Below are 16,390 nucleotides of genomic sequence, written 5' to 3' on the forward strand. Positions count from 1 at the left end.
CGGTTGAATTGTTGTGACAGAGACTGTGTGGCCCACAAAGCCTAAAATATTGACTCTCTGACCCTTACAGAAAAGTGTGCTGATCCCTGAATTACAGTAACATGAAGAAGGGTAGAATATGTGAGTATGTATGCTGGTAGGAAGGTTGATATAGTAGTGGAGCTGTGGCATTTCTCTACAGTGAAATAGGAAGTGGAGTTGGGGTTTGAAAAGAGGGAAAAGTGTTGAATGATTTTCTAGGAGAGTGAGAAAGTGAATGGACAAGGGAATTTTAGTCTGTTTGGCAGGCAGGATTAAGGGCTCATTGAGGGTCTTGGTCATTTATTTAAAGACAGAACGACGGTTAGCATGTGTGTTTCTTCAGCCATGTTCAGCTGTGCAGGAACAGATGTGGAATAGGTTAATAATTGGGTTTCACCAGCACTGGTATTTTCCTAAGGGAGTATGGTGAAGGGAGATACGGGCAAGGGAGTTGATGATACACTCAAGGGTGTGTCTGATGATTAACCATCATTTTAAGCTGGTTAAAGAGGGAAGAGAAGACAAGAGTGATTATGAAACTGGTAGAATTGATGTATTTTAGGTTCCACTGAAGGATTATTGGAGTTGGGATACTAAAGGGAATGAGGAAGAAACAGGGGGAAAGGTGGTTAAAGCGTAGGATGTTTGAAACTGAGGTTATGGAATGCTTATTTTTATTGATTATGACAAGGTCTAGGGTTTAACTATAAGAATAAGTGATTGAGGACAAGTGGATGTCAAGGTCTTCATCAAGGAATAGAGAAGTCATGGTGTCGAATATGTGAATGTTGGTAACCTAGGAATTAAGAATCAGTGAGGGCAACATCTAACATCATACTCAGCAGGAGAAAAGCTGAAAGCATTTCCTCTAAGATCAGGAACAAGACAAGGATGTCCACTCTCACCACTTTTATTCAACATAGCTTTGGAAGTCCTAGCCACGGCAGTCAGAGAAGAAAAAGAAATAAAAGGAATCCAAATTGTAAAAGAAGAAGTAAAACTGTCACTGTTTGCAAATGACATGATTCTGTACATAGCAAATCCTAAAGATGCTCCCAGAAAACTACTAGAGCTCATCAATGAATTCGGTAAAGTTGCAGGATACAAAATGAATACACGGAAATCTGTTGCATTTCTATACACTAACAACGAAAGACCAGAAAGATAAATTAAGGAAACAATTCCATTTACCATCGCATCAAAAAGAATAAAATACCTAGAAATAGACCTACCTAAGGAGGCAAAAGACCTGTACTCTGAAAACTATAAGATGCTGAAGAAAGAAATTGAAGATGACACCAATGGATGGGAAGATATACCATGTTCTTGGATTGGAAGAATTGATATTGTCAAAATGACTGTACTACCCAAGGCAATCTACAGATTGCAATGCTATCCCTATCAAATTACCAATGGCATTTTTTGCAGATCTAGAACAAAATATCTTAAAATTTGTATGGAAACACAAAAAACCCCAAATAGCCAAAAATTAATTAATTAATTAATTAATTAATTTATTTATTTATGGCTGCATCAGGTCTTCATTGCTGTGCATTGGCTTTCTCTAGTTGCAGTGAGCCGGGGCTACTCTTCGTTGCTGTGTGCAGGCTTCTCATTGTGGTGGCTTCTTTTGTTGCGGAGCACGGTCTCTAGGTGCTCAGGCTTCAGTAGTTGTGGCGTGCGGGCTCAGTAGTTGTAGCTCGGAGGCTCTAGAGCGCAGGCTCAGTAGTTGTGGTACACAGGCTTAGTAGCTCCATGGCATGTGGGCTCTTCCTGGACCAGGGCTCGAACCCATGTCCCCTGCATTGGCAGGCAGATTCTTAACCACTGAGCCACCAGAGAAGCCCCCAAAGCAATCTCGAGTTGAAAAATGGAGGTGGAAGAATCAGTCTCCCTGGATTCAGACTATACTATAAAGCTACAGTCATCAAAACAGTAAGGTACTGGCACAAAAACAGACTTACAGATCAGTGGAACAGGATAGAAAGCCCAGAAATAAACCCACACACCTATGGTCAATTAATCTATGACAAAGAAGGCAAGAATATAAAAAGAGTTTCTTCAGTAAGAGGTGCTGGGAAAACTGGACAGCCACATGTAAAAGTATGAAATTAGAACATTCTCTAACAACATACACAAAAATAAACTCAAAATGGATTAAAGACATAAATGTAAGACTGGATACCATAAGACTCTTAGAGGAAAACATAGGCAGAACACTCTTTGACATCAGTCACAGCGATATCTTTGGATCCACCTTCTAGAGTAATGAAAATAAAAATAAACAAATGGGACCGAATTAAACGTAAAAGCTTTTGCACAGCAAACAAAACCATAAAAAAATGAAATGGCAACCCACAGAATGGGAGAAAATATTCGCAAATGATGCAACCAACAAGAGATTAATCTCCAAAATATACAAATAGCTCATGCAGCTCAATACCAAAAAACAAACAGCTCAACCAAAAAAATGGGCAGAAGATCTAAATAGACATTGCTCCAGAGAAGACATGCAGGTGGCCAATAGGCACATGAAAAGGTGCTTAACATCGCTACTTATTAGAGAAATGCAAATCAAAACTACAGTGAGGTATCACCTCACATGGGTCAGAATGGCCATCATCAAAAAGTCTACAAACGACAAATGCTGGAGTGAGTATGGGGAAAAGGGAACCCTCCTGCACTTTTGGTGGGAATGTAAGCTGGTACAGCCACTATGGAGAACAGTATGGAGGTTCCTTAAAAAACTAAAAATAGAATTACCATATAATCCACCAATCCCACTCCTGGGCATATATATGGAGAAAACCATAATTCGAAAAGATACATGCACCACAATGTTCATTGCAGTGCTACTTACAATAGCCAGGACATGGAACCAACCTAAATGTCCATCAACAGAAGAATGGATAAAGAGGATGTGGTATGTATACATAATGGAATATTAGCCATAAAAAAATAACTAAATAATGCCATTTACAGCAACATGGATGGACCTAGAGATTATCATACTGAATGAAGTAAGTCAGACAGAGAAAGACAAATATGATATCTCTCATATGTGGAATCTAAAAAATGATACAAATGAACTTATTTACAAAACAGAAGCAGACTCTCAGAGAACGGACTTGTGGTTACCAAAGGGGAAAGGTGGATGGGAGGGGTAAATTAGGATGCTGAGGTTAACATATGCAGACTACTATGTATAAAATAGATATTCAACAAGGACCTACTTCCCTCCATTATAATGAGGAGGGAAGAGAAGATGGTTATGTTCATATACCTGGTATGTTAATAGGTAGAGTTACATATTTGGCGGTGGTAAGTATTCTCATCGATATAAGACAAAGCCATCAGTTGAGAGAGGGAGAAAGAAGCTTAGGAACAATGGGAAAGATATGGAGTAATTGTGAGGAGTAGGAAGATGAGCCCACTAGAAAACTTAATGTTTCTGCTTAGTGTTGAGTATCTTTTTTAGGTTGGCGGTCATTTTAGGTTGACTATAATTGTCTCCAAAGGAACAAGTGAGCTGGAAGGCTAGGTAGGACAGGGCTGGTTTAAAGTTAGATTTTAATTTGTGCTCTTAGAGGTGCTAGAGTATCTGGTAATGACAAGGAGTAGAGATTGAACGCGGTAAAGTAGAGGAAAAAGTTTCTTGGAGACGAGGAGTTCCTAGAAAGCTGAGAGGCCAGGACAGGATATTGGATGAATCACCAATATGGATATTGAATTCTGGAGAAAGGTCAGAGAGATGGTGTGAAGAAGATTTTGAGCAGTCAAATGCGGAGTTCCAAAGATGCTTTTAGTGCCTTGTCTGTAAACTTAAGTGTCATCTTAATTCTGTTGGGTTTTTTTTTTTTCACTTTTTCTTTTTTCTGATGTGGTGAAATATATGTAACAGAATTTACCATCTTAACCTATTTTAAGTATATAGTTGAGTGGTATTAAGTACATTCACACTGTTGTGCAAGCATCGCCACCATCCATCACCAAAACCTTTTCATCTTTCCAAACTGAAACTCCATACCCATTAAACAGTAACTCCCCATTCCCTCCTCCCTCCAGCCCCTGGCAGCCACCAATCTACTTCTGACTCTGTGAATTTGATTCCTATAGGTACCTCATGTAAGTGGAATCATACAGTATTTGTCTGTATGTGACTGGCTTATTTCACTTGGCATAATGTCCTCAAGGTTCATCCATATTGTAGCATGTGTCAGCATTTCCTTTTAAAGGCTGAATAATATTCCATTGTATGTATATACCACATTATGTTTATTCATTCATCCATCAATGGACACCTGAGTTGCATCCATCTTTTGGCTATTGTGATTAATGCTGCTATGAACATGGCTGTACAAATATGTGTTTGAGTACCTGCTTTCAATTCTTTTGAGGATATACCCAGAAATGAAATTTCTGGATCATATGGTAATTCTATATTTAATTTTTTCAGGAGCTGTTGTTACGGTTTTCCATAGTAGCTGCACTGTTTTATTTTATACATTCTTGTCAGCACTGCACAAGGGTTCCAGTTTCTTCATATCCTCACCAACACTGGTTATTTTCTGTTTTTTTTTATAATAGCCATCTTGATTGAAGTGGTATTTCTTGGTTTTGATTTGCATTTCCCTAATGATTAGTGATATTAAGCATCTTTTCATGTGTTTGCTGCTTATATATCTTCTTTGGAGAAATGTCTCTGCAAGACTTTTGCCCATTTTTTAACTGGATTTTTTGTGGCAGGTATTTTTGGGTTTTGTTTTTTGGTTTTTTTGTTTGCTGTTGAGTGGTAGGAGCTCTTTATATATTCTGGGTATTAATTCCTTATCACATAAATGATTTACAAATGTTTTCTCCCATTCCATGGTGCTTTTCCACTTTGTTTATAGTGTCCTTTGATACACTTCTGTTGCCTGTGCTTTTAGTGTCATATCCAAGAAATCATTGCCCAATCGAATGTTATAAAGCTTTTCCCTTTTTTTTTCCTAAAAGTTTTATAGTTTTAGTTCTTAACGTTTAGATCTTTGATCCGCTTTGAGTTAACTTTTATATATGGTATAAGGTAAGAGTCCAGCTTCATTCCTTTGCATCTGTTGTTTCTTTAAATAGAGAATGAAACCAAAACTTTCTGGCTGTTAAAATTTTTTTTTTTCATTTCTTTACCTAATATTACACAGGTACACTTCCCTTGTTATGGGGTAAAAACTGATTTTGGGGAGGAGGAATTAGCAAGCAGTATTGCTAATTTGGTAACTCTGAACTGAACCACAAGAAAACATTTATTTTACTCTTGTCTCCTTAGAGCCAAGATTCTGGGTCTGATAATCGTATAAATACAGTCAGTCTCAAGGAAGCATTGGAAAGGTTTGATCACAGCCCAACTCCTTCTGCTTCCTCCCGGAGTTCAAGAAAATCATCTCACACTGCAGTCTCAGACCCTTCCTGTGAGTACCCCAGCCTGAAAGCAGACTTCCTTTAAAGAGAGTCCTTCTGAATTGTTTATGTTGCCGGTATCAGCATTTTTCATCGACTGCCACTTTCAAATGATAAGTGTTTACATTTCTGAAATACACTAGCCTTTTCAGTGAGCAAGAGGCACATTGCTCACATCTAGCGAAGAGTTAAGTTTATAAAGTAGCCTATAGAATATGTAGGTAGTAATATTGGTCTTGTTATTTTTTAATCATCCCTCAAGAAGAAAGCAAAACTATTACAGTAATTCCTTTTTTATTGGTAGAGCCAGTAAGTAGTGCTCTTTGAGTTTGCTTTTTGAAAGTGCTTTGTGTGTATCTTGTCTTTATGCAGACTTACATAACTGTCATTAAATTAATATCCTTTTTAATTTTTTAAAAAGAGTCTAGCACCTTTGTTTCTCAGAGTATTAAAACTATATATAATGAAAAAGGGGGTTGTCTGAACTACTCAACATTGTGGGTAGAACATCAAAAGAGGTTAAATATAGAAATTTCTGAGATCATAGAAAAAACTTTTTTCCCTATTATAGCTATTTCTTCCTTTTAAAAACCAAATTATTTTACTGTGGTAAGAACACCTAAAATGAGATCTACCCTCTTAAATTTTTAAGTGTACAGTACATTATTGTTGACTATAGGTATGACGTTGTACTGCAGATCTAGAGCTTATTCATTGTGCTTATCTGAAACTTTATGCCCGTTAATTAATAATTCCCCATTCCCTGCTGCCTGGCCATTGGCAGTCACCATTGTGCTCTTTGATTCAATGAATTTGACTATTTCAGATACCTCATATAATGGAGTCATGCAGTACTTGTCTTTTTCTGTCACTGGCTTATTTCACTTAGCATAATGGCCTCAAGGTTCATCCAAGTCCCAAACTGCAGAATGTCTTTCCTTTTCCAGGTTGAATAGTAGTATTTCACTGTATGTATACACCACATTTTGTTAATCCATTCATCTGTCAATAGACATTTAGATTGTTTCCATACCTTGGCTATGATGAATAGTGCTGCAGTGAACGTTGGAATGTTAGTATCTCTTTGAGATGCTGATCTCAATTCTTTTGCATAAATACCCAGAAGTGGGATTTTTAGATCATATATGGTAGTTCTAATTTTAATTTTTTTGAGAAGCATCCATACTGTTTCTACAGTGTCTGCGACATTTCCCATCCCCACCAACGGTGTGCAAGCGTTCCAGTTTCTCCACGTTCTTACCAACACGTCTTCAGATTTTTTTTGAACAGTTTATAAGCTGGATTTTTTTTTAATTGAAGTATAGTTGATTTACAGTGTGATATTTTTGATAATAGCCATCCTGACAGGTAGAGGTGATATCTCATTGTGGTTTTGATTTGCATTTCCCTGATTAGTGACGTTGAATATTATTTCATATATCGGCTGGTCATCTCTATGTCTTTTTTGGATAAATATCTGTGCAAGTCCTTAGGCCATTTTTTAATTGAGTTATTAGTTTTTTTTACTATTGAGTTATAGGAGTAGTAACCATTTTTATATTTGGAGTTTTCCTATTTCAGATATTTTCTTTGTCCTTAAAAAAGAAGTGATTAAAATGAATCATCTTGTTGTCATAGACTTCACTTTTATTGAATAATTTAGAAAAATAACTCAAAAACCACTTTTATTCACTGAAATGCGTTTTGAGATTGATCTTTGAAAATTATATTTTATAAAGTACTAATGCTATTCTGTTTTTGTTGACCAACCTTAGCTACACCTACAAAGATCCCAACGGATACTAGCACTCCTCCCAGACAGCATTTACCAGCTCATGAAAAGATGGCACAAAGGAGGTCATCATTTAGTAGTCAGGTAAACTCTACAGGTAGTATTCTTCTGAATAAAGATTTATTAAAGGGGAAAAAAACATCATCTAAATCTTCAGAAATTCATTTATTCATTATCCCTTTCTATGAAATTCAAAATAGTTGTTGATACATAACACTTACTCAAGATCTTTATTTTTCTGTGAAGTAGTTGTCAAACGTACCAGTCCTTTTGATTATTTTTCAGGTAAACTGTTAGATTTTTTTTTTTTCAGTTATGGAAGACTGATAATTTAGAGCCGTTTTATATCTAATTTCAAATACCAATCACTTTCAGTAAAGTCCAACCAGCTTTTATTGGGAGCCCATGCAAGGTAATGTGGCAGGTGCCTTGAGAGACAAAAAGATAAATAGGGAATAGGCATTTCCAGTTTAGAGGGGGAAGACATGCCTATACTCAGCTAAAAAAGTATGAGGCTAACTGTAATTCAGTTATAAAGATGCCATGGTGATATTTCTGGTGGAAGTACTCATTTATGGGAGTGATTGTCACCCCAGTGTTATTTTCTGTTTTGCTTCTAGTCCATAAATTCCCAGTCTGTCGGTCAGTCATTAACACAGCCAGTGATGTCTCAAGCTGCAAATTTACCAGTTCCACAAGGCATGTCCCAGGTATTTCTGTTTGTTTCAGTTAAGTATTTTAAAATTATAAATTGTTTTTAAGCTACTAGAGATTTTTAAAAGTACATACTTACAGGGCAGTAAATCTCAGCTGTGGGCATTTAGAATATCTGGGGATTTTTTGATTGTCAATGATATTGGGGTACCACTGGCCCTTTAGTCAGCAAGGACCAGGGGTGCTAATTGTCTTTTAGGGTGTGTGACAGTTTTGCACAACAAAAAACTATCCTGTTTAATCCCTATTGAGAAACAGTATAGGCAGAAAGATACTAAAGATGAAATGTAGCTGTTCATTTTGTTCTTCTTATGGATAGTGGAAGAATTGAGTAATTTTATTCATATATTCATCCATTTGTTTATATACAGGACATTTATTGAGTTCCTTGTATTATCAGATATTGCAGGTGCTGGCAGTAAATATATCTGTACTAAGAGACTTTATTACATCTAGAGGGAAGGACAGTTAACTACAATACAATGTACTATAGTCTATGCTCAGGGTCTGAAGTCTTGATATGTGAGCACATTAGATGGACCCTTAATGCAGCCTGAGGAAGTGAAAGAGAACTTCCTGGAAGAATTGTTACTTGGACTGAGTCCCAGAGGAGGCTTAAATATAAAAACTAGCAAGACAAAGGAGAGGTATTGCAAAAGTGACACTTTTGATTATAACTTCGCAACTTGTCATTTATGACTGCACTCATTCAGTGCCTCAGACACGTTAAAAATACTACTAAGTTGTGCTAAAAATAATCCAAAAGTTTCTGTTTGGTGTTAAAGATATCTTAACAGTATCTTAATTTCAAATAATGATAGTTAGCAATAGGTAAAAACAATGTTTTTCTAAAAATACCCTTATCATATGTGGTTATTTAAATTATATATATATATATAACTATAGCTATTATATATTATGACACTTGTACAGATATATTGGCAGTGCTATAAATTACCTAAATGTCATAATCTTGACCTTTAGCAACATATAATTGTGTAAGGTATTTATAACAGCACTGTATTATTAAATAGTATCTGGAGTTGCAGTAGTTTTTATCAGCACTGAGTCCTCAAAAGCTTTTTATTCTGAAGGGTAACAGAACTTTTTATGTAAATATTTGACATATTTTCAATATTATTAGTTCATTAATCTCAAGATACTGAATAAGCATTTCTTAACATTGTAAAGGAATATTTTCATGAAATAAATAGTATCGACTATGTCAAAAATGTTAATAGGTATTCGAATCTCGTATTTCATTCAGTGATAAAGCCAAGCACTCTGCCTCTTAGTTCTGTGATTTTATTTCCCGTTATTCTGCTTTCTGTGTTTATTTTTATTTTCGTATTTGTATTTAATAGAAATCCTTTAAGTGGTGACAATGTAATGTTTACCTAAAGGTATAAATAACTTTAGTTAGGATAAAATATATTTGTATGACATAAATATAAAATTTCAAACAATGAAAAATTAAGGCATGAGGGTATTAAACTTGTAATGTTTTCTCACACCTAGTGTAATCTAATGTATGATTTGATCTGGTATTGTCAACTTCAGAAGTCAGAGTCGTATACTTTGAAAAGTAATATTCAGTGTTCTCAGTACAAACTTTTGAAGATAGAGTAAAAAAGCTTCTGGGGGGCATTTCTCACTTTTACATGAATTGTAGGAGACTATTTTAAGATTAAGACAGATTTCCAATACAGTGAAATTCTTTCTGCTCTTACACTGTATCCTGTGCAGAATATTCCTGGAATTAAGTAAACGAGCTTAAGTGGTGAATCAACAAATGTGACTAAGTTTCAAGCAGTAGTAAATAGAAGCTGCCTATAACTCAGGTGAAACAGAGAAATAAGTAAGACTGAAAACCTTATTTACTCTGTAGGTAGAATACCTATGCTTTCATTCATGTATGCATAATCGCTTAGTCTTTAAAAGCCTAGGTTTTGTACTTGTCTGAGAACAATTTCATGGTTGGTTATCTGTCAGACTTTTACAACTTTCTAATGTCAGATTTTTATAACTTTCTAATGCACAAAGAGGACATTCTAGGGATGACAGTTTGATGTGAACAACTCTAGGTGCAGGCTACTTTTTCAGTTGTTAAAGAGTAGAAATGAAGTTCAGTGACTTGTTCTAGCAAGTGGTAGTGCCGCAATAGGAACCTAGGTCTTCTAAAGCCAGTGTTATTAATTCATCTTGTAATCAGTCAAGATCTAGTCAGAAGCTAGACCAGAAATTTGAACAGGGGTAGTATAACAAATTACTGGTAACAGAGATTAACTACTGAAAGCAGTTAAGAGAATTCAAAAGAATACAGGGAAAACAGCTGTAGAGACCAGCCACTAAATGTAAGTGAAAGGGAGAGTAGCCAAGGGGGAGCAACTTGGAAGACCCCCTCGACCCTCCTGAACTCCTGCTCTTCCAGGCCAGGCTGAGACTCAGATCCCATTAGGCAGGTGTGTTTGTAGCCACTGGATGGTACACACATTCACGGAGGTGCCACAGACTAGGGCTGGAGAGCAAGAAGCCACTTGCTGGGGTACCAGTAACATTTGCTGGGGAGCTGCCCACTAGGATGCCAGTGAGACTTGCTGGAAAGCCACCTGCTGGAGCGCTGATGACACTCACTAGGATGCTACCCATTGGCATAAAAACAAGAAGCAAAAGCACCAGAACCAGAAAGATAGGCACCTCACTTTGCAGTATCCCTCCAGCATCGTCACTGACAGGACTGCTTGTGCCTGCTGACTACGGAGATACATTTGTCGGGTCCAGCTCCAGTATCACAAAGCCGGGCAAAGACAGGTGAATTAGGAGTTGAGAGGCGATACATTAGTAACTGGCGTAACATTCTTAGCTCACGGTGTACTGCTTGTGTTTCACATTTTACAGTTACGAGAAGTGATTGTAAACTATGTTACACTTTTTCCGTCCACAATACTTAAGTTTCAGTTCTCAGCTCAGTTAGGAGCCATGCAGCATCTGAAAGACCAGTTGGAGCAACGGACTCGGATGATAGAGGCAAACATTCATCGGCAACAAGAAGAACTGAGAAAAATTCAAGAGCAGCTTCAAATGGTCCATGGTCAAGGGCTTCAGGTACGTTATTACATTTGAATTCAAGCAAAGCATGCTATTTGCATTTTGGCTTCTTAAGGAAATTGACTTTTCTTAATTAAAGGTGAGATGCAAAAGATACATTTCCTCAGTTTAGTTCAATAAATACTCATTGGTTATTTACTCAATAGGGTTGTATTAACAGTCTCTAAAGATGATTCATTCCTAAGAGTGTTTCCATCAGCATCCTTGTTTCTCCAGATTAGAGTCATCTTTTAGCAGGCTAATGTTTAGTAAGCTTTAAACCCATAACATCAAAATACTTTACATAGACTTTTAGGTACACGTAGGTACAGAATTTATGAATCAATCATCAATCATTTTTTAAAAAACATACTAGTAGGTGTGATTCAAATTAGTCTCATTTGGTCAACCAACAAGGCCACTCTAAAGTTATGTCTATCCAAGGAGACTAGGACTTTGGTCAAAGGAAACTTTAAGTGAAGGCTACTTCTGTCTAATGCTGTGAATTATAAATGATGAGTGATGCAGAGCTGCCAGTCCACAGACCTTTGAGTAGCTCTGAGTTAGGGTAACGCTAGCTGATAAAATAATCCCCAACATGTAAAAATGTCAAACAAGTGGAGGTTTTGAAATTTATAACGCTTTTTTCCTGACAATTAGAGACATGATAGGGTTAGGGTGACTGAAAGAATGAAAATGAGTATCACGTTTTACTCAGCAGTTATGTTTTGCTCAGTGTTCATTCAGAATGACAGTCTTCTTGTTACTTGCGTTTCAAACTTAATTTTTAGCTGTTTTTTTTTAATGCTCTCATTCTTTTTAACTTAAAAAGATCATTTCAATGTAATCTTTATTTTTAAAGATGTTTTTACAACAGTCAACCCCTGGATTGAATTTTGGTTCTGTTCAACTTTCTTCTGGAAATTCATCTAATATCCAGCAGCTTGCACCTATAAATATGCAAAGCCAGGTTGTTCAGACTAACCAGATTCAAAGTGGGATGAATACTGGACACATTGGCACAACTCAGCACATGATACAACAGCAGACTTTACAAAGTACATCAAGTCAGGTAACGTTATCGAGTACAGTGGGCTGTGGAGTGTTCAGTGATTGAAATGTATGGTGTTGCTAAAACAAAAGCTTCATCTTGAACATTACCATATTTAAAACTTTACTAGTAATAGAAACTATAGTATTGAGAGTGATAATTAAAATATTTTGAGCAAAATTGTTCTTAATTGTTGAACATTGAATGCTTTCAGTATTTTGACATTTAAAAATTTTGCAGTTTGCTTAAAATGAACATACGGACTAGTTCTGTGTGTTAACAAAAAAAAAGACTTTGACTTGCAAGTGTCTGACTAGGACATATGTTACCATAGGTGAAGACTGTATTGTTAGGGCAGTGATGGCTTAATCAACATTCTAGGAAATTTTGGTAATTGGTGTGCATCTGTGATTATAAATCTCAAGACTTCAAATGAAAGATATAAAAATGTGTAATGTCAGTCACCTACTTTGGGTGTTTGAAGAAATTCTTCATGTATATTTCATATCCTCCCTGTTAAGAGCATGCTCCTTTTCAAAAGTCATAGCTTACCTTCCAGCAAGATACTGAAGGCTAATTCATCCTCAATGACTACAAGTTAGTCCTTGATTTCTCCCAGAGTAATATGTTCTGCCACTTCTTTTTCTGTCATGTCAGCTATTGTTAGAATGATGAGTAGTAGAATCATACTTCCTGAATAAATTTTTTTCAGATAATCTATCTGTAAAATCTTCTCTTTCCTAGCAGAATCAACAGAATGTACTGAGCGGGCACAGTCAGCAAACATCTCCTCCCAGTCAGACACAGAGCACTCTTACAGCCCCACTGTATAACACTATGGTGATTTCTCAGCCGACGGCCGGAAGCATGGTCCAGATTCCATCTAGTATGCCACAGAACAGTTCCCAGAGTGCTGCAGTAACTACATTCACTCAGGACAGACAGATAAGGTAGTGGTCATATTTCGTCAGTCATTTCAAAGATGTAAATTGTTTGATTAAAAAGCAATACTTTGCGGCTTACCTGGTGGCGCAGTGGTTGAGAGTCTGCCTGCCGATGCAGGGGACACGGGTTCGTGCCCCGGTCCGGGAAGATCCCACATGCCGCGGAGCGGCTGGGCCCGTGAGCCATGGCCGCTGAGCCTGTGCGTCCGGAGCCTGTGCTCCGCAACGGGAGAGGCCACAACAGTGAGAGGCCCGCGTACCACAAAAAACAACAACAACAGCAACAACACTTTGATCTTTAAAAACGTGATTTTAATTTGTTGCTAACTCTTGAATTTGAAATAAAAACACAGAATGTATCCATTGTTTACGGACTTTATAATAAAAGAGTAACAACAAGTTTTGTTTTGTTCAGAAATGTGCTAACAAATATTGTAGAATCCAAATTCTACAGCACACTGTTACACAAGTTTTATAATAGGGTTTGTCTATATCACTATAAAACTTTTATCATTTCAGTACAGATGCTGGTGAGTTGTCAGTGTAGTAACAGTGGTTAGGGTGTTTGCTGCCATAGTTTATATGTGTTATGGAGTAAGAGTAGCTCACCTTTCTTGATTTGTGTTAAGTACTGTACTACATGCTCAAAATATATTATCTCATTTAATTTTTATTTTTTAAAAAAATAGGTGTTAGGGTCTTTTATTTCCCAGGTAAGAATAAAGTGAGTTTTTAATAATTTGGTCAAGGGTCTATAGCTGTTAGGGAGTGAAGAAGGGTATCTGAATTCAAGCCTGGGTGTCTGATTTCAAAGCTCACGTGCTTTAACATATACTATGCTAAAGTTCTGTGGGCACTTCTAGAAAAACCGCCATCTGTGACTTATTTTAGTCATCCAAATAGCTGACTTAGAAACAAATATTATGAAGAAATACCCTTTTCGAATATTAGGAAGGAGTCTTTCAACAACTATAGGATTTCTAGTCTTAATGATATTTTAAATACATTTTATTTTTTACTAATTTTAGTACAATATAAGTAGGCTGCTGCTCTTATAATAAAACCTTGCTGTTGTATTAGACTGTGTAATAGATTTTATTAAAGTCCTATTAATAATTTCCAGAGAGGAAAGAAGCTGCAGGATTGCAGAAGCAGTAAGAGCAGAGAGAAACTCATTTCTTCTCTTTGGAATTCAGTTCCTTCAAGTTAAAAAGTCCAGCTTTCAGCTTTGACTTCTGAAAGAAAGTATTATGAATATGCCCCACAGAAATATAGAGAACTAGTTTTAAAGCCCGAGGGAAAATCCATTAACGTAGAACGTTGACATGCATTTGGGAGGACACAATTTAGCAATTATTTGTAGACAACTGTTTTTTGAAGGGGGAAAAACATACTTCAGCAAACATTTGCGTGCCTACTTATATGAGTATGGCGCATTCTTTATCCCAGGACAAAGATCAGACTAGTCAAAGCCATAGAAAGGTAAATAATCAGTATTGTTTGATGTGGTAAATCCTTACTAGGTCTTTAGAAAGGAGGAAGTGAGCAGTGTTATGGGTTGAGGCAAGCAGGTGAAGAGAGGAGTGTGGTTAGGGAAAGCTTCAGGGAGGAGATACTTGACCTGAGTCTTAAAGAGCTTGGCTTTGGATATGCATGTGGCAGGGAGTCCAGGAAGGTGTTCTAGGCAAAGGTAGGAGTGTATACAAAGCCACAGAAGTTAAGCCAAAGTAGCTTGCAGACTCTCTTAGTGCCAGAGAGGGATGAGGTAGTCTCATAGTTTACCAGTGGGCAGTTGGACAATTCAGATACGAATTACTTTTTAGATTACAGAGAAATTAGTGCTTAGCATTTCTATGATTAAGCCACTTTGTAATGTTATTTGTTTCTTTGTGCTTTCTTTATAGGTAAATTTTTTACTATATATGTTTTTGTATTAAATAATGCATTTGGTCCTGAAGTATATAATATACAGTATTTTATTTTTAAGGTTTGGAATGGATTCAGAATAGATTTATTTTGTCTTGTGGAGCATATAAAGTATGTATATGTGCTAAGTTGAATCGTAGTTATGTGCTTTGAACAGTTTGTAATTGCAGCTGTGTCATGCTAAATCGACGGTAGAGTCATGTCTCAATTTCCTCACCGTGATGACGAGTGTTGGAAACTAACTTCATCTCACAAAAAAGGCAGATAGAAATAATATTGTTCCCTGAAGAGGCATCGTTTTTTGTTGTTGTCCTTTTGTTAAAGACTGTGGAAGAAGGAAGGTGGGTGGGAGGGAATATTAGTGAATTGTAACACGGTGGGTACTCTGCTCCTTGATAAATTTATAAATTGAGTGTATTTTTATGTACTGTTAGGATGTCATTTAGTTTTGAATTATGTTTATAAGATACAGCTTGCAATGTAAACATCTGTAAACCTAGAGAGTTTTTTAAAAATTCCCTTATGACTGCTTTATTTTGATTAGTTTATTTTCATTAGCAAAATCATGTGTCACATATACCTACCTCCCAAGTACCTAGTAATTTTATAAAGAGAAAAAAGTTGATACTTTTAACAGGTTAAATTTTTTTTTATTGTGGTAGAATATACACAACATAATACTTACTGTGTTAACCATTTTCACACGTACCGTTCACTGACATGAGTGCATGCGTGCCATTGTGACAATCACTCCCTTCAATCGCCAGAATGTTTTCTTCTTCCCGAACTGAAAATCTGTGTCCATCAGACGGTAACTCCTCACTTCTCGTCCCCCTAGCTCCTGGGAACCACCATTCTACTTTCTAAGCACATAAGTCTGTGACTTTGGCTACTCTAGATACCGCAGATAAATGGAATCACATAATATATGTCTTTTCTAACTGGCTCATTTCACTTGGCATGATGTCCTCCAGGTTCATCCATGTTATAATATGTGTCAGCATTTCCTTCCCTTTTAAGGCTAAATAATATTCCATTGTAATGTATATATCACATTTTCTTGATCCATTCATCTACTGATGAACACTTGGGTTGTATCCATCTTTTGACTGTTTTGAATAGCTGCTGTGAACATGGGTGTACAAGTATTTATTTGAGTCCCTGTTTTCAGTTCTTTTGAGTATATGTCCAGAATTAGAATTGCTGGATCATATGGTAGTTACATTTTTAATATATTTGAAAAAACACCATACTGTTTTCCATAGTGGATGAACCACTTTACATTCCCACCAACAGTGCACAAAGGTTCCAATTTCTCCACACCCTTGTCAACACTTTGTTTGATAGTAGCCATCCTAATGGATATGAAGTGGTATCTCCTAGTGGTTTTGATGGGCATTTCCCTAATGATTAGTGATG

General features: G+C 36.6%; 1 protein-coding gene across 5 annotated transcripts in view; it reads left to right on the plus strand.

Annotated features, from left to right (window-relative positions):
- The window catches only part of CLOCK (clock circadian regulator), a 132,483-nt gene that overhangs the window by 104,627 nt on the left and 11,466 nt on the right, over positions 1-16,390 (plus strand). For all 5 annotated transcript variants that reach the window (XM_024746685.1, XM_024746683.1, XM_024746684.1 and 2 more), the window contains 6 exons: positions 5,327-5,468; positions 7,233-7,333; positions 7,870-7,959; positions 10,916-11,068; positions 11,913-12,122; positions 12,849-13,051. In XM_024746685.1, coding sequence (XP_024602453.1) covers positions 5,327-5,468; positions 7,233-7,333; positions 7,870-7,959; positions 10,916-11,068; positions 11,913-12,122; positions 12,849-13,051 — 899 coding nt within the window. The remainder of the gene's footprint in view (positions 1-5,326; positions 5,469-7,232; positions 7,334-7,869; positions 7,960-10,915; positions 11,069-11,912; positions 12,123-12,848; positions 13,052-16,390) is intronic.

The sequence above is a fragment of the Neophocaena asiaeorientalis genome, unplaced genomic scaffold (genome assembly GCF_003031525.2).
Source record: "Neophocaena asiaeorientalis asiaeorientalis breed wild unplaced genomic scaffold, Neophocaena_asiaeorientalis_V1.1 scaffold19, whole genome shotgun sequence".
Taxonomy (NCBI): Eukaryota; Metazoa; Chordata; class Mammalia; order Artiodactyla; family Phocoenidae; genus Neophocaena; species Neophocaena asiaeorientalis.